Source organism: Anticarsia gemmatalis, chromosome 25 (genome assembly GCF_050436995.1).
Source record: "Anticarsia gemmatalis isolate Benzon Research Colony breed Stoneville strain chromosome 25, ilAntGemm2 primary, whole genome shotgun sequence".
NCBI lineage: Eukaryota > Metazoa > Arthropoda > Insecta > Lepidoptera > Erebidae > Anticarsia > Anticarsia gemmatalis.
The window spans coordinates 1,709,522-1,728,557 of record NC_134769.1 but is presented as its reverse complement, the minus strand read 5'-3'; the positions used below and the strand labels follow the sequence as shown (position 1 = coordinate 1,728,557).

Sequence of the window (19,036 nt, the reverse complement as noted above, 5' to 3'; positions counted from 1 at the left end):
AAAACAGAGCACACAACTTTGTAGTGACGTCTAACGAGTATTACAAATTGAAACACGAATAATCTGTCTTGTCTAGCTATTTTGTCTAACTATTTTTTAAATACAGATCCTCAATTATAAATCAGAATAATTCAATACAATCAGCCTTTAAACTAAAAATCAGTACTATTTTCTTTAGTCTTAAAAATAAACCTAATAATTTTCAACCTCTCTACAAGGCTACGTCATGTTGCAAAAATTTTAGTGAGGAGACACAATAGATAAGAGTAAATCATCTGATTAATCGTTAATCGCGAAGTACACTTTGATACTATTCGTGACCAAGAATTAATAATTAATCTCCAAGATTGTTCCAGCGATTCTGATGATAGCGATGAGGATGATATATGCGCACTATTAACTGCGCATCCTATATTACTATCATCTTCATCCCTATCATCAGAATCGCTGGAACAATCTTGGAGATTCTGATGATAGCGATGAGGATGATACTGATTTAGGATGCGCACTATTAACTGCGCATCCTATATTACTATCATCTTCATCCCTATCATCAGAATTGCACCATTAACTGAATAAATTAATTTTATTTAACTTTAATTTCATTGTTTTATTTAATTGATCCTAATTAATACTAAACTAGGAGAGGTCTCCGTGCGGTGTTAAAAGTAGGGCTGGTCGTCCTATACGAATTTGCTTAAACAATAAGATTCACAACAACAATTCGTAAAAAGCTAATTCAAAAATAATTGAATCGAATATAATTATTTTAGATTCGATTTTTTCGCTATCGATTGTGATCAATACTTCTACAACCCTAGTCAAAACAGTTTGACATCTGTCATTCTAATCAAGCTATATTTTAAAGACTATAAGGCATCCAATTAATGACAAAATTCTCTTTCTAGTAGTACTAATTATGATCTAACAAAAATAATATTTTTCTACAGATCTGTTAAAAGCCTTCTGCGAGTGCTACGACATGAAGCCTCACGCGACCAACATATTTCAAGACATCGTCAACGCGCTCGGCGCTTATGTACAGAGTCTGTTTGTCGCTTCTAATGTCAATACACCTGCTGGTAAGTAAATTATTTTGTTCTCTATACTAATAATATAAAACTGAAGATTTTTGTTTGTTTGAACACGCAAAATTTAAGGAACTGCTGGTTCGAGTGGTAAATGATTATTGTGTTAAATGGCCCATTAATTGAGGTAGTCTATAGGCTACGTAAAATCATTTTTTGTTTTTATAGTCTTGAGTTCTGTTTAAAGTAGTGCTAGGTACTAATTTTTAAAATAAAAAGTCAAACGTATTCGCTGGATGCGTGCACATTATGCTTGCACGTGTATGTAGTTTTCAAGTGAATGTAGTTTTTAAAGAAAATTAAAACCTAATTTCTAATATCTTCAAATAGAGAAACACCTATTTAAATAAAAGTAGAAGTCGTCGTTAACACTAAGCAATCTAACAATATAAGCCTAACACCTGCAAGAATTTGACATAACCTTTGCCCAGTAATGGGACGGTATGGGCTAATAAAAAAGCAATACCTATCATTAGAAAACGAAAACAAAAAATCTAAATAAAAAACATTTTATTTAGAATCAGGATGTAACAAATCATACTTAGACCTTATCCTTCCATCAACGACGTCTACATCTGGCGGGAATATCTCCGCGTTGTACGATAGATCTTTGTACACTATAGAGTGTGTTTCATTCTCGCCTAGCTCGTACTGCGGGGTTTCGTAGTCTGGGGTGTCCGAGTCGAGAGCTGAGGCCAGGTCTTGAGGGTGAGGGGACTTGAAGTCAGGTCCTGGAAATATGTGTAGTTTTATTATAAAAGACTGTGTGCACTAGACAAAAATGTATACAACTGTTCACGAGGTTTCAGTTTCGAGTCCCAGGTTACAAAGTGTTCACAAGGTCTCAGGTTTGAGTCCCAGGTCGTACAAAGTTCGTTTAATAAGAGCCCGGAATTTGGTTTATTGGGTCCTTTGGCCCCTATTACGTGGGTTTAACGTTGTAAATAGCGAATCATGGATGCTTCAGCTTTGATTACATATTTTTCTATATCAAGCGATAAGTAATCCGAATTAGGTTTTAATTGTATAAAAAATAGTTTAAAATAGCTTAGTATTAACTTGTTCTCGGTTTCGCTTTTGCTTTATGGTCTGGTTTATATAAATAAAAAAGGCCATAAAGCATACTAAACAATATTCAAACGACAACCAATATGTTTGAAATAACTAGAGAAAGTAATAAATAGAGCCATAGAATAATATATTATGACTGGGAATTCGTGATAGTACTATAATCTTACTAAGTAATCCTTTCCTCAAGGGTTGAGTGAGGTTGGTGACCCTCAACATCTCAAGATACATCTCGATGAGACCGCGACAGTTCCTCATGCACGCGTCGTAGCTCACGAAACGGTTCGCACGGAAAAAAGTGCTGCAGCCTAGACGTTCACTAGGATAGTACAGAATAAATTGATTTTAGAACATAGTACTTGTGGTTATCTATTAAATTATATCTAGAGCAATACAGAAAAAAGTAATTTGACAAAAATTATGATTTTAGAGTTTAATTTACGATCACATAGCCTCTGGGTTTATATTATTTAGTACTTAGTTTAGTCATCGGGCTTATTCTTAGTGCGTTTAAACCTGAGAGAAGTCATATACTCCCATAACATTTTAAACCTAAATCTGAGACGCTTAATGCAACAAACAAACTTTGCCAATATACATAGTCTAGTACCAAACCTATTACGATTTTTGGTTTAAGCACGATTATTAATTTCTTGGGTACATTTCGAGACCGCTGCGATTCTACGCCAAAGAAACCTATGTTCTCGTGTAATATAAACTCATACTAATATATAACAAAGACAAACATACACACAGTCCTGTTCTTGGAACACAAAAGTCCAGACGGGTGACACTTGACTCGCGCACACGCCCGGCGAGAACCGTCGTGTACACCGAGCCTTGAAACTTCGAGATATTTTCAAACGAGAAAACTCATCATCTGGGCAAATCAAAATCAAATAATTAAGGCCAAATGTTGACACTAACTCGTAATGAAGAATGGTAACTAATTGTGATTATTAGCACTCCATATTCTCTTATAAAAATAAAAAGTACTAAAGAAAGAATAACTTCGATACGTCAATAAGTTTCCGATTTATAAGTAAAACAAGTTGTAACCGCACGACGCTAGCTGTCGGTGACGGTGTGACGTCATTGTACAACAGTTAGCGGGACTCGATATTTTTCGAAACTTTGAACGCTTATAAATTCTAAACTAATTGGTATTTTTGACTAAAACAAAAACTAGTTTATATGTTTACATACAGGCTTTACTGAGTCAATATTTAAAGCGATTTGGCATACCTAGTAACATTCTTCATTAGACAACGGGTGTTATAAGCCCAGTCAGTAGTGTCTACGATATGAACGATACGATAGCAACCCGGGACCGCGTGAAGAGTAGTCGTTTGCACTACCGACTGCGCCACAGAGTAGAGAGACACATAACATAAAGTAATTTTCTATTACTTTCTAACCTGGAGGATGTACATGAGCTGATCCAGAAAACATAATATTTTCTAGTAACAATATAAAGAATAAAACAACTTTAATTATATTCGTGCACATTTTTAAAGCCATTTGTTCTGACTGACACCGTACGTAACCTACTTGTTTCCAAGTGACGATGACATTACAAAATATTTTTTATGTTAAATTGTTTTTCTACATTTTCCACAGACAACTTAAATATTACAACTTCACACAAAACTAACTATAAAATGGGGGTTTTCGATTCATTCTATGAGACCTTTTTAGGTTGAAATAGTATTTATATAAATTCATAGAATATTATAATGCAACGGGTCTTAAACGCGAACATATAAGTTTCGATACCTTATCCGACGTTTTATCGTGGCGTTAAAACCCATTGCGTTATAATATTATGTGCACAAATCGCGTGAGTTTAAAATCGTTATATTCAGAGTAAAAATATCTAGGCTTCTACAAGCTAGATTTAAATTGAAAAGTTTACAATATGTATTTTATAATATAAACTGTAATATATTGTTCTCAGGGTCATCAGGAATTCCACAGCAATCTGGGTTCTACTGGAAAGGAGTATGGCTTCCACTATGTGTTACTTTTGAACCAGGCACTGCTAAATCTGTTTAGTAAGTATTTTGACACATATTTCTTTTAACTACTATATACATACATAAAATCACGCCAAATTTCTATAGGTGTAGGTAGATACTAAATAAGTAACGATTATCATGTTTCAATTAATACTGTAGCATTTGTTGGTAATTAATTTCTCACAGTGAGGTAAATATAACTTCTCATGCGTTCACAAAGGCTAAAAATTCTTAATTTTTAACTTAGAAATGGATTTACATAAAAAAAATTGCGATATACGGACACCCGTCTAAATACTGATCGCATCAAACATTCCCTGACGTTCGTTTTTCATTATAGTATAGAGATGCTGGATCGCACTGAGGCGCCGACGATCCAAGATGGGTACGGCATTTCAGTGGCTTACGCGTGTCTCATGGAGATAATTAGATCTATAGCCATCAGTGTGGAAGGAGCTGAGTACTTCAGGTAAAGTATACTAACTTATATAAAAAGTTATTAGATTTTCGTTTTACTTGTTTGAGCAATTTTTCTATTATATTTATCGAACGGGTGATATTTTTATTTTGTCGGCTTTGATCTTTTGTTATTTTTTCAACAGACTTCAAGAAATGTATGAAGATATACAGAATGACACAGAAGAGAGAGAAGTTAACTCCAATAAAAATAGCAACGGCAAGGGTAAGCGGTAGTAATTAAAAACATTTTCAAGATACAGACTATAGATAGGATAAAGCTATTGTATTACTAAAAAGTATATTTTCAAGATATTTCTAGACTATGAAAAGCTGGACAAAGTACTCAATCTTTTCCCATGCCCTGTATCCATAGTTAATCGAAAAAAAATAAAACTAGATGTCTTTAAAATTATTGCTAACTAGCCATGTCATAGCTATTAATAGTTCTACCCGCGATTTCGTCTGCGTGATAAGATTTCCTGAGACAAAAGTATCCTATGTGATAATCTATGCTATGAGGTATCAGTGTACCAAATTCCATTAAAATCCGGCTGGTAGTTTTTTTCGTGAAAGATTAACAAACATACCTACATCACTGGCATACATATTAGCAGGATAAACCTTGCCCATTTTTTGCAGTTGATGCAGACACAAAAACTGACGGTGTAGTAACAAACTCTCACAACGGTGAGGCTGATCAGAACTCTAATGTGGTACAGAAGATAGAAGATGACGTAGAAGATAAAGAGAAACAGCTGAGATTGCAGGTCAGTTGAGTTGAACCCATAATAACTACCTTTTATCTTATAGTTAAGTTTGTAGGTACTTACCTCCGGTTTCTGACGTACATTTATCGGTAGTTTATCTATTCAGTAGCGTTTTTTTATACGGGTTTAAACGCTATTGAAAAGATAAACTACCGCTAAATAAACCTCGGAAACCGAGGGTTAGTGTGGTACAGAATAGTGATGACTGGTGTAACCTGGCAGAAGAAACTGGTTATTGATGATAATATCATAGGCATCCGTTAATTCTCTGTTTGAATAAAGCAACAAGTTCATTATGCTGAGGGCAAAGTATAAATGCTAGAGACGTATGGCCTGAAACTGCGACTCGCGTACCCAACTCCTTGAACTAGTAACACTGGGTAATATTCTGGTCCTCGCGATGGGCACTGTTGCGGTCCCATGGACACCGTCCGCGGGCACATTTGCGCTGGTGCAAGACGCGGGCGTCTGTTTAGAGCGGTATTGGTAAAGAGTGCGGGGGACTGTTAAGTCGTCATTACGTATTGGCCATTCATGATTCCCTACAGTCGGTACTGTCGAGTATCGAAAGTTTGACATTTAGAATATACTGCCAAAATAATTCCTACGACGCCCGTCAGAGGCGCTGATCAGAATTTCATACTAAATTTCTCGATGACAATCCGGTTGTCGGTAGTCGATATTAGTATAGTCGAGCTACTGCATGTAAACTGATTTCGCGACGTTACTAGATTATTTTAAGTAACAAATAGTATTAGCAAATCAATTAAAAGAAACCTAAAGAATAATGATTTAATAGTTTCGGAAACTCCGTATGATGTACCACCTACATTTGTTTAGATTTGTTCCTTTTACTTTTCTAGCTGTTAAAGTCATCCTGGTGTGGTCTTGTATGGGGTCTGTCAGTGCTAGCTGAAGCCAGTATAGGTGAATTGGAGAATATACTGCGGGCTATACAGACACTAGCTAGAGTCAGCGGGAAGGTGAGTGGTTTTAATTAACTGTATAATTTTGTAGGTTATTTAGGAAGAGGTCTATTGAGGCATGCCACTTTCCAGCCTTGATGATATTTTCTGGTTAATTTCTTTGTGCTATGATCCAAAGATAGGAAAGCGGGCATACTGGTGTCAGAGATTTTTCGAATGTCGAAGCCACCCATCGTGTATCGACAGGGACGAATTGATAGTTCATGGCTAAATTTACAATTTGTTTAAGTATGTTTAGCATTGTTGTTTTACATTATAAGGAGTATTTTAGACCATTTTTTACGTGGTCTTTGTGTCATCTTCCAGACGGGTCACGCCAAGGGCCGGGATGCCTGTGTATCAGCACTATGTCGCTGCGCCCTGCCGGCGCAGTACGTGGTACCAGCACTGGGGGCGCTGGGCGCGCTGCCGTGTCCGTGGCGCCGCGAGCCGCCGCCGCCGCCCGACCCCGACTACCGCCACCAGGTCGTGTGGGTCGGCACCCCGCTGCCGTCTGCCGAGCTGCCTACAGGTCAGTGTCACTAGGAGTGCGTGGTACATAGCGCTGGGGGCGCTGGGCGCGCTGCCGTGTCCGTGGCGCCGCGAGCCGCCGCCGCCGCCCGACCCCGACTACCGCCACCAGGTCGTGTGGGTCGGCACCCCGCTGCCGTCTGCCGAGCTGCCTACAGGTCAGTGTCACTAGGAGTGCGTGGTACATAGCGCTGGGGGCGCTGGGCGCGCTGCCGTGTCCGTGGCGCCGCGAGCCGCCGCCGCCGCCCGACCCCGACTACCGCCACCAGGTCGTGTGGGTCGGCACCCCGCTGCCGTCTGCCGAGCTGCCTACAGGTCAGTGTCGCTAGGAGTGCGTGGTCCGCAGTACGTGGACTTAGTGCCGGTCTTACGGTGATAGATCTACATCGAGCTATGCTGCGCTGCGCTATGTTTGGTCAACTCGCTCGTCTAATATTTTAATGAGGATACAAACTAACCATGCTGTGCTGCGCTGACCGAGACTACGCTCTGGACTCTAACGGAGTCATTAATAGGTCCACTTCGCGCGCAGTAGAAACCGTGCTTTACACTTTATACATTTTTTCATCCCATAACTGTCCCACTGCAGGGCAAGGTCTCTTCCCAAATGAGGGGGAGGGGTTAGGCTTTGAGTCCACCACGCTGGCCAGGTGCGGGTTGGGGACTTTGCATGCCCTCAATAAATGTATTAAACAAATTTTAGGCATTCAAGGTTTCCTCACGATGTTTTCCTTCACCGTTAGAGCAAGTGATAATTATTTTGAATACACTCATAACTTCGAAAAGTTTATATATGGACGCATTTTATTGCGTAATCGCTATGTGCCCGTATACGTTCAACTGTTGTTGAAAAGAAAAGCTCTAATATGTTTATCAGCACTGAAACTAATTTCCTCTATATACTTGCAGGTCAGCAGCAATCCTTCGTGATGGTGACCTCCCGCCACGTGACAGCCATGAAAGCTTTGCTATGTGCTGCTCAGAGAGACGGTGATACCATCCAACAGGCTTGGTTGCCTGTACTCACCACTTTGCAACATCTGGTGAGTGACATGCAGATATATCTGATCACTTAACCATTTTATATCTTGTTGTACTATGTATCTGTCTTGTGTGTTTCTGTGCTGGTTTTACTAAATAAATAAACTTTCTTCTTTCTTTAGTTTCTTAGATTTTAGCCTATATCTCTTTCTTCTTTCTTAGTTCTTACCTCACTTTCTTAGATTTTAGCCTATATCTTGCTATAAAAATTATTGAGAGAGACGACAAAGTTGACACTGAACTGAATTGTCAGAGACGTCGATAACAACACGTCCAATAAACTATCGTCTATTACAGACCAGTGTATTTCATATCCGATCACTGTCTTAGATTTGGGTCTATATCTTGAGATATAACAGTGATCTACTTTAAATGAAAACAAAATTGTCTATAAAATAAATAGTTTTAAACGTCGTTATCAACGCATTGAATTGGCTATCGTCTTATAGAGTCCACAGTCCACAATGATTTTTCTATGGCCGTATGGTCGACAAGAAATATAATATGATTAAAGAAGTTAATTACTAAAGAGCCTTTCTTGCTTCCAGGTGTGGATCCTGGGCCTGAAGCCATCCACCGGTGGCAGCATGAAGGCAAGCCGCGCCAGCGCTGACGCCAACGCTGTCATGAGCACCTCCGCTGTCATGGCTGACCTGCCTGGTTAGTATACACTTGTGATTTGATCAGCTGACTAATAGCCGAGAGAGATTATCATATTTGCCGATTATTAATGTACACTGTTAATTCAATTAATTTTTAAACGACTTAAACTCAATAATAGTAGCAGTGTGGTAGTAGTATTTAAAGTTGGAGTATTAGCACTCGTAAATCGAAGTTTAGGAGTCCATTTACTAGCGCGGACGCGACGTTAAGTAGGTAATATTAAAAAAAAAAAATGATCTGGTTGAATAGAATGGGGTAGTTGACTACCAATCAACTACTCTTTATAAAACGTCAAAAACACATTTTAATATAGTAATACAACATAGTGACGTAGATAACTTTAATTTCAACATTATTAAGGAAAATTGACATTGCATGAACATTTCGGATGAACCTTTTACGAGTACTACCGTAAAACGGGGTGAATAGAAACAATTTTCAACTTTGTCCTAAAAATTTGTAGCGAATAACTTGTTATTTTTATTGTCAGGTTGTTTTATATCATGTCCGGCGCCATGAAGAAAGAGTTAAAACCATATTTGTCCAAAAATATGCATAGTTTTACGATATTTCATTAAAAAAATGGTCAATTTCTATTCACCCAGCGATAGGGGTGAATCGAAACGACCAAAGGGGTGAATGGAAAAATTGTGTTTTAAAACGTTTTTTCAGTTAACAATATTGTATCTTTATAGATAAATATACACCTAAAGAGATAAACACTCCAAACAACTCATTAGAAAAGAAATTCCACTTTAAATCCAAAGTTTTGAAAAAAATGTATGGACCATTAAGGCATTCGGTTGACTTTGAAGCAATTTTTTGGGTATAAATATCAATTTAAACATTTAAACAATTATGACACCGCAGAGAAGTAATATCGACGTGTAATCATTTCAAATTTGAACAAAATTCTTAAACGAGGAGTACTCAAACATTGGGCTTGAAAACTTTCCTGATTTTTTTTCTATTCACCCCGCGAATTCTATTCACCCCGTTTTACGGTACCTTAAGAATTTTTCGTTAATCCAGTCTACCCTATTTACATAGCAAAGCTGATCTAATAAGTTCCTGGACTTAAAAAACTAGCAATATTTTAAACCTAATCTATGTACAGTCAACACATTTGATAAAAGTTTGTAAAACTAAAATAAACCTTTATCAATTGTGTTGGTTTCATATGAAAAAATAATCGAAACTAGTTCAAATTCCCACGTTCAATGTTACCCAAATGATTCAAAGTTACCCAAGTTGACTGTACTAATATTTGTTCTTGTTATATGTAACTAACAATTGTACAACTGTGTATGTATTACTAATATATAACTGTAGTACATGTGCGATGTTCCGCAGGTCAGCAAGTTCCCGTCGCTGAGTCGCTTGGCGTCATGAGCGGTACTCTTTTATTATTATATGTATACATTTGGAATTATAACATTAGTTTAATGATGTAATGATTTAATTGTGTTGTGTTTTTTATGTATGTAGGATTGTAGGTATATTGGTAAAGTTCTCGCCAACCAACGAAACATTATATAAAGACATCAATATTTAGATTTTGATCGATTTTCAAACCTCCAATGTGTAATTTTAACAAAAACTGTTTGAACCAACATCGTCATACGACATGAAACGAAACTCTAAGCTATAACTAAACGAACGTCTTGTTTAAAAAATACGGTATATTTTATAATAGTTGACAACTCTCGGTTATCTTCAGATTCTCGTACATTTTAAGTATTCGATTCCTTTATTTTCAATGGTCTTAGAGAACAAAAGGAGTCTTAGAGAATTCATACATTTTCGCTAGTAAACGTACACTTAAAATCACTATTTTATGAGTGGGATCTAATATATAATATACATTATCAAAAGCCGAAGATAAAAGTATCTTGTGCGAATATTCCAAATGTATACAGTTGTTCTAGGGGTTACAAAGCTTGTACACAGGAGCACTGGGATGGAGCTTGCTGGCCGTTTGTGTGTCTTTGTGTTTGTCACCTTGTCTTGTTACACACGGTTATCAAATCAACAATAATATGCAACTTACATCAGTATATAAATACTTACCCGTTTAGCTAATTCGAATAACATATATTCATGGTAGAGAAAAAAATCTTATGTTTACAGGAAACAGTGTGTTTTGTTTTGAGAATTTTAAAAAATGCGTATTGTTGATCAGTACATTGCAGCTCATTTAATTTTAGGGATGAAAGAATTTAAGGAGATAAAAAATAGTATTATTTGATCTCTATCTGCTCTCAAGGGAAAAAGACTCGATTTGATGTTTCAGGTGTTTGTTTGTAAATCTTAATTCCAAAAAAGTGATATTCAATTGCACTGCTTTCAAGTTCTTTAGAGAAAGTAACATTATATTCTTACGTAAATGATGTATAATTTATAAGTATGTTGATTTGATTACTGTGTTTTTTCTAGTCTGTTTACAACGCTAAATGTGAATGTGTGAACTATTATTTTATACCATTACACACTCGCTAAGCACAAATATACGCTTTATTACATATTATTTTATCTACATTTATTCATACAGGTGTTTTTACGCTTATTAGGGCGCTACTTGTTATAGCTTTAGTGGTCCGGCGGCCTGTGGTCTACGAACAATCGAAGTGTTTGTCATATTACTGTTTAAATGCTCCGGTAATACGCTGAGACAAGTAACCTTTCGTACACAAATATACGCAAATCGCCAATGCTTAGCGATTTTAAAATCCATTAGGTGGGTTTACACACACGCTTTTTCGTGCGTGAAACAATAAAATAAAGAGCTCGCGCCGTGCTCATCTGTCAAACGGTTCGATCAAGTTTTTTTCGCGGCTTTGTTGTTCTCGCGCGGAAGAGCGTGTGTGTAAAGGCACCTATTGAGGTTCGTACATTCGTCCGGCCAGTGTATTTGTTTGGCGGTTGTCGCTTGAAGACTAAAATCGCTGAGTATCCAAGACTTGCATACTCTTGTGTACGAATGGCCTAAAACAGAGTGTGTCGTCGCGGCTTTACACTCACTGGGTATATTTTCCATTATAGTCAATGACATACGGCAGCCGAGCTTTCCCAAATCCTAATACGCCTAATATTTTGTTTTTCTGCCAGGCAAAGTCATTGCCGATTTAGCTTAATTTGAGTATCCGTTTGTCGCTTGAAACAAAGTCTTGCGGATACGTTCGTGCACGTTTGAGTTAATGCGTGCACGTGTACACGTGAGTGTCAGAATACAAGCTTATACTTGCGTAAATGCATTCATATTGGTAAATATGCCCAGTTTTAAGACTTTAGCGATACATAAGAAATACTCTGAATTATGTCGCAATGTTTTGAAGCTTGGAAACCAGCCGTATCATTGTTACTACGATATATCTATGTCGCTATACGGGATAAATGCCTTTATACTATATATAATATTAGTTTATACTCTGATTGTATTACAGCCCTGTCGGCCATGTTGTCGCGTGTGTTCGAGTCGTCAAAGAACTTGGATGACGTGGCGTTACACCATCTTATTGATGCGCTGTGTAAGCTGTCCAATGAGGCTATGGAACTAGCTTATTCTAATAGGGTAAGTAGACTTTATTAAATTAAAATTGTAATGTAAACTCAAAAACTAATGAATTTTTTTGGTGATTTTTATCATTTAATACAGCGATTTCTAGAGCAGCTTTAAATTATCAACTTTTTAATATTAGTTGATCAAAAGTTAGATTTAAAAAATGTTTTAATTTTATTAAAAAGGTTTGACAAATACCTTACTTGACCCGGAAATTGAACTCTTTGCTACAAGTTTGTTGCAGTTTTAGGAACGTAGTCGTATTACGATGTTTCGTGATACCAATCTAATAATTTTAATAATAGTTTTAGAATGAATTGTGATTTTTATTGTTCACAGGAGCCGTCGTTATTTGCAGTGGCGAAGTTACTTGAGACTGGTTTAGCAAATATGCACAGAATAGAAGTTATGTGGAGACCTATCACTAACCATCTTTTAGAAGTAAGTAACTCATTATTTGACTACGAACGAACTAATGATAGAAAATATTCTTAACAGTTGATTAGTTAAAGTGTTCCTAGAATTTATGACCTCAAAATTGTGGTGTATTGTAAAACAAATTAAAATGTACTATAATATTAACTTGTAGGTATGCCAACATCCTCACATAAGGATGCGGGAGTGGGGCGTGGAAGCCATCACGTACTTAGTCCAAGCTGCCTTCCAGTACCATCATAATAACCCTGTTCTTGTCACCGAGGTAAGTGTATAGATATGGAGCGTATTATAAACTTTATTTACCTAGTTTCCTTAGAACTGAATGCTAATGAAATTAACTACGGATTCGTTCATATATAGTGAAAAAAGTGGGATTTTTATAATGTACGAAAATAACAACTGCTTTGTAGCGCACTTATTGACTGTTTATTGCGTATACGTGCGTATATGTTGATACAATCTTATGTTTAATCTGTCACCGATGTTCAACATACATATTTATATTACATTTATCCGACTGTGCAACACAAAATTAACAGTCTATGTATGTACATATATGTGTAGCGGATCGCTACATACAGTGACATCTCTCGGAACAAGCGCAGAACCACTAACCCGTATGACGTTACAAGTCCTGAATCGCGCTATCAAAGTATGCACTGCAATTGACTATATATACAAGTTCCCGTCTACAACAGTCGGGCATCCTAGGCCCACCAGGCATGATCACCTCGCCTGGTCGGAGGACCCTCCCTTTGTGTTGGAGGAACATGATCACCTCGTTCCTCCACATATGTTATTTTGTGACTTTTCTCCCAGGCCCGCGAGCGCCTCCTCCTGGAGCCACTCTCCGAGCTGTGCGGCGTGCGCCAGTGCGACGTGCGCGCGCGCCAGCTGGAGTGCGCGGCGCGCCTGCTGCACTCGCGCGGGGACCAGCTGGGCGCCGCCTGGCCGCTCATGATGGAGATCATCTCCGCCATCTCGCCGCACCACAGGTACCTGACAATATCATACTACTATCGGCTGTGCGGCGTGCGCCAGTGCGACGTGCGCGCGCGCCAGCTGGAGTGCGCGGCGCGCCTGCTGCACTCGCGCGGGGACCAGCTGGGCGCCGCCTGGCCGCTCATGATGGAGATCATCTCCGCCATCTCGCCGCACCACAGGTACCTGACAATATCATACTACTATCGGCTGTGCGGCGTGCGCCAGTGCGACGTGCGCGCGCGCCAGCTGGAGTGCGCGGCGCGCCTGCTGCACTCGCGCGGGGACCAGCTGGGCGCCGCCTGGCCGCTCATGATGGAGATCATCTCCGCCATCTCGCCGCACCACAGGTACCTGACAATATCATACTACTATCGGCTGTGCGGCGTGCGCCAGTGCGACGTGCGCGCGCGCCAGCTGGAGTGCGCGGCGCGCCTGCTGCACTCGCGCGGGGACCAGCTGGGCGCCGCCTGGCCGCTCATGATGGAGATCATCTCCGCCATCTCGCCGCACCACAGGTACCTGACAATATCATACTACTATCGGCTGTGCGGCGTGCGCCAGTGCGACGTGCGCGCGCGCCAGCTGGAGTGCGCGGCGCGCCTGCTGCACTCGCGCGGGGACCAGCTGGGCGCCGCCTGGCCGCTCATGATGGAGATCATCTCCGCCATCTCGCCGCACCACAGGTACCTGACAATATCATACTACTATCGGCTGTGCGGCGTGCGCCAGTGCGACGTGCGCGCGCGCCAGCTGGAGTGCGCGGCGCGCCTGCTGCACTCGCGCGGGGACCAGCTGGGCGCCGCCTGGCCGCTCATGATGGAGATCATCTCCGCCATCTCGCCGCACCACAGGTACCTGACAATATCATACTACTATCGGCTGTGCGGCGTGCGCCAGTGCGACGTGCGCGCGCGCCAGCTGGAGTGCGCGGCGCGCCTGCTGCACTCGCGCGGGGACCAGCTGGGCGCCGCCTGGCCGCTCATGATGGAGATCATCTCCGCCATCTCGCCGCACCACAGGTACCTGACAATATCATACTACTATCGGCTGTGCGGCGTGCGCCAGTGCGACGTGCGCGCGCGCCAGCTGGAGTGCGCGGCGCGCCTGCTGCACTCGCGCGGGGACCAGCTGGGCGCCGCCTGGCCGCTCATGATGGAGATCATCTCCGCCATCTCGCCGCACCACAGGTACCTGACAATATCATACTACTATCGGCTGTGCGGCGTGCGCCAGTGCGACGTGCGTGCGCGCCGTCTACTTATGTATGGTACAAAAATTACCGTAACACAACGCAATGTATCGTGTATACAGTGAAAGTAACAAAAAATACGATAATAAGTCTGTCACAAAAGTACGCCCAGCGTTCCGCACCATACGTATTCGCGTACATGCGAATCCCGTATTAACAATACCCGTTCATACATCGGAAACACTGTATACGTCACGTACTAAAAAGAGCCATGTCGAAGGTCTTCGGACGATTTGAACAACTTTGACACTAGGGTGACCGCTAACTTTATGATAAAAATATACTAAAACGTTTTTAAACCATCCCGAAAAGAAACATTTATAAATTTTAATACATATTATAGCTTAACAGTTAAGACTAATAACATTATCTAAAATTTTATTTTCTTTCCACAGTGAACAGCTAATCAGATCAGCATTCCAATGTGCTCAAGTGGTAGCCGGAGACCTCCTCGGCTGCGCTGGACCCAGGTGTCTCCGACAAGTCCTGGCCGCAGCAGCCGCCTTCGCCACGCAAACCAAGGAGTTGAATATTAGTCTCACTGCCGTCGGGTTGATGGTAAGTTCATACAATGTTATTTTGTTTGTTTGTTTGTTAAATGTTAAAGAAAGTCTTCGACTGTTAGTTGTCGCTTTTATATGATCAAGTGAGTAAATAAAATAATTCATCTTACTATATTACCTTACCCGTGCACGTGCACGCATTCCCGTTTAGCAAAAATTTTAAATGCTTATACATTTGAACCTAAAGTATAGCTATACAACGTGTCCCAAAACTCAACGTCAAAACGAAAACCTGAGCTAGGCCGAGTTGTGTTGGCTCTCAAAATAAAATAAAAAAAAATCCAGGTTTGCTGTCCATCGAACACTAATATAGAACTTGTTAATTTCTCAGTGGAACATATCAGACTACCTATACCACAACCGTGACAAGCTGGTGGCGGCTCTGGCTAGCGACACGGCGGTGTGTCCCGAAGTGCCCAACCACGCTGAACTACCGCCGCTCGACAAATTGTGGATGTGTCTATATATAAGACTCAGTGAGTCACTACATAGTATAAAACAAAGTCGCCCATTTTGTCTGTAGTCCCTTCGTATGCATAAAACTTTAAAACTACGCAACGGATTTTGATGCGGTTTTCACTAATAGAAAGAGTATTTTCTCCGACAGGTTTTTATATATAATTGAAATACATTGAAACTATATTAGCTGAGTTATAGCGATTTATGTCCAAGAAGTCAGAAAAAAAATCTAATTGAAGATTGCATTTGTGCGTGCGCCGCTTATACCGTTGGATACAAGTAAGAACAATGTATAGCAAAAACATTGGTCTTTATTAGTTCTACAAAAAAGTCCGCGATGACATATATCCAGCTTTTTTATTTAAGTCACAAAAACTACTTTTCTGCATTAAAAAAACATTTAATTCGTTGGGTGATGTTTAACTGGTGATATAACCAATAATACATGTATCCTTATCAAAATAAGTAAGTTCATCATCACGAGCATTTAATTTAGATTATTTTTGCAGTTTACAGTGTGTTATTTAGACATATAGTTTAGGAGATATCACGATATTAGTATTGCGGCACGGTACGGGCCGGCCGCGGCGGCGGGAATCTTAAAAAGTAGGTACTACGACTTTGATCTATACATATAAGACAAAAAAAAATCTGTACATTACTTAAATATTTTTTCAAAAAACTGATAGGGGGGGGCGATCAAAGAAGAGTCACAGAAACCAAAAAACATTTTAATATTTTAAACGCGGTTAAGGGAAAGAGAAGTTATTGTGAATTGAAAATTAGTATCCAATATGTGTTGGTGCGTTGACTGTATTTGTCGAAGTAGCAGGATACACGCAAACGAAGTTGCGCGGGTCAGCTAGTATATACATATAATAATAATAATAGTAAATGCTCAGGTGAAATAAAGACGAAATTTGCGTTTTCTGAAATAACAATAATTCTTTTATTAACATCATACTTAAGTATATGAAAGTTTTACTACAATTAACATATTTCAGACATAATAACTTACCTGAAATAACAAAAACAACATTTAAAGCCTTTACTTCTAGTTTAAATAATATTATATTTTTATTTAAAATAAATTAGGAGAATATTACTTTTACTGTCTAAAATTTTATCATCGCTGTCATGTTACACTGACAGTTAATAGTTCCATAGATTCTATACTGCATAAACAATAACAATATAACCTTTATATACATTTGTGCTATACCTATCTATGTCTCTATGTATATAAATAAAAATGAATCAACGAAATGTATGTATAACATAACTTTTGAACAACTTAACTAAATTGGATTTTTTTTTTATATGTTGGTAACTGCCGGGACTAGGTTTGAATGGGATCGAAGGGATCAAAATTACCATGGGGTTGGAACCAACGGGATAAAATTGTACTATGCCCAGTTAAAATACCACTAGGTGTCTCATCTATGGAAAAACCGCGCAAAGGTTTTCTTAACCCGCAGACCGTTTACCGATTACCGCACCTGGCTATGGGTGCTTCACTTTAGTCTTCCTAATGAGTAAATATGTTACTGCTATTATGTCTGTCACGCTCAATATCTGCTGTTGTTACATGTATTTAGATTATAAACCTTACTTATATAGTTATAATTGATATTGTTAAGAGTTGTTTTATCTACCTGTGTCCAGGCGAGCTGTGCACGGAGCCGCGGGCGCCGGTCCGTCGCGCGGCCAGCCAGACGCTGTTCAGCTGCATCGGCGCGCACGGCACGTTGCTCAGCAAGCCCGCCTGGAGGGCGCTGCTCGCTGTGCTCTTCCCTATGCTGGACCAGGTATTACACACTATACTCTTTAAAATATAGCTTGATTAAAATGACAGTTCTAAGCAAAACAGAGCACACAACTTTGTAGTGACGTCTAACGAGTATTACAAATTGAAACACGAAAAATCTGTCTTGTCTAGCATTATAACTATTTTTTAAATACAGATCCTCAATAAGAAATCAGAATAATTCAATACAATCAGCCTTTAAACTAAAAATCAGTACTATTTTCTTTAGTCTTAAAAATAAACCTAATAATTTTCAACCTCTCTACAAGGCTACGTCATGTTGCAAAAATTTTAGTGAGGAGACACTATTGTGTCTCCTCACTAAAATTATCTATTGATAAGAGTAAATCTTCTGATTAATCGTTAATCGCGAAGTACACTTTGATACTATTCGTGACCAAGAATTAATAATTAATCTACAAGATTGTTCCAGCGATTCTGATGATAGCGATGAGGATGATACTGATTTAGGATGCGCACCATTAACTGCGCATCCTATATTACTATCATCTTCATCCCTATCATCAGAATTGCACCATTAACTGAATAAATTAATTTTATTTAACTTTAATTTCATTGTTTTATTTAATTGATCCTAATTAATACTAAACTAGGAGAGGTCTCCGTGCGGTGTTAAAAGTAGGGCTGGTCGTCCTATACGAATTTGCTTAAACAATAAGATTCACAACAACAATTCGTATAAAGCTAATTCAAAAATAATTGAATCGAATATAATTATTTTAGATTCGATTTTTTCGTTATCGATTTTGATCAATACTTCTACAACCCTAGTCAAAACAGTTTGATATCTGTCATTCTAATCAAGCTATATTTTAAAGACTATAAACATTTAAAATACCAAAACTATTCGTCAACAAAAATAGAGAAGTTGCCATAGTTATGCTATTACTGGTGCAGTCACCGCATTGCAGGATGAGTGGAGACTCGTTTCGGCGAATTCATGGTATAGTTGTACCCAAAAAGTAAACACTACAAAAAAAAGCCTCTTACACAGATGTAAGCAATAATATTTTAAGAAAGTTAGGTCACATTCATACTTCTTTCGCATAAAATCTTTGTTCTGTGTCACTAGATATGGTGATATTTGCTGTAAGCGTAATAGAAAATGTGAAAGGTATAAAAATAAAAGAAATTACTGAAGTTTACGTTAGCGATGTCGCAGAATGTGGTCAAAATGCTCTCGGTTAATCTTCTTGTTGTTGTATATCAGGTACAAAAGCAGTCGAACATAGCGAGTTCAGAGAAGGTGGACACAGGTGAACACATACTGATACACCACACGAGAAACACCGCGCAGAAACAATGGGCTGAGACGCAGGTAAACACACTTATTATATAGTGCAATAAGCGAGAAAA

General features: G+C 39.2%; 1 protein-coding gene across 1 annotated transcript in view; it reads left to right on the top strand.

The window, feature by feature from the left end:
• The window catches only part of mon2 (Mon2 homolog, regulator of endosome-to-Golgi trafficking), a 45,294-nt gene that overhangs the window by 8,712 nt on the left and 17,546 nt on the right, over positions 1-19,036 (top strand). Inside the window, exons 10-27 of the mRNA XM_076131006.1 lie at positions 951-1,082; positions 4,114-4,210; positions 4,515-4,643; positions 4,777-4,856; positions 5,273-5,400; positions 6,264-6,383; positions 6,693-6,897; positions 7,806-7,939; positions 8,486-8,597; positions 9,954-9,995; positions 12,044-12,171; positions 12,499-12,600; positions 12,749-12,859; positions 13,417-13,592; positions 15,226-15,388; positions 15,725-15,869; positions 17,518-17,660; positions 18,891-18,998. Coding sequence (XP_075987121.1) covers positions 951-1,082; positions 4,114-4,210; positions 4,515-4,643; positions 4,777-4,856; positions 5,273-5,400; positions 6,264-6,383; positions 6,693-6,897; positions 7,806-7,939; positions 8,486-8,597; positions 9,954-9,995; positions 12,044-12,171; positions 12,499-12,600; positions 12,749-12,859; positions 13,417-13,592; positions 15,226-15,388; positions 15,725-15,869; positions 17,518-17,660; positions 18,891-18,998 — 2,255 coding nt within the window. The remainder of the gene's footprint in view (positions 1-950; positions 1,083-4,113; positions 4,211-4,514; positions 4,644-4,776; positions 4,857-5,272; positions 5,401-6,263; positions 6,384-6,692; positions 6,898-7,805; positions 7,940-8,485; positions 8,598-9,953; positions 9,996-12,043; positions 12,172-12,498; positions 12,601-12,748; positions 12,860-13,416; positions 13,593-15,225; positions 15,389-15,724; positions 15,870-17,517; positions 17,661-18,890; positions 18,999-19,036) is intronic.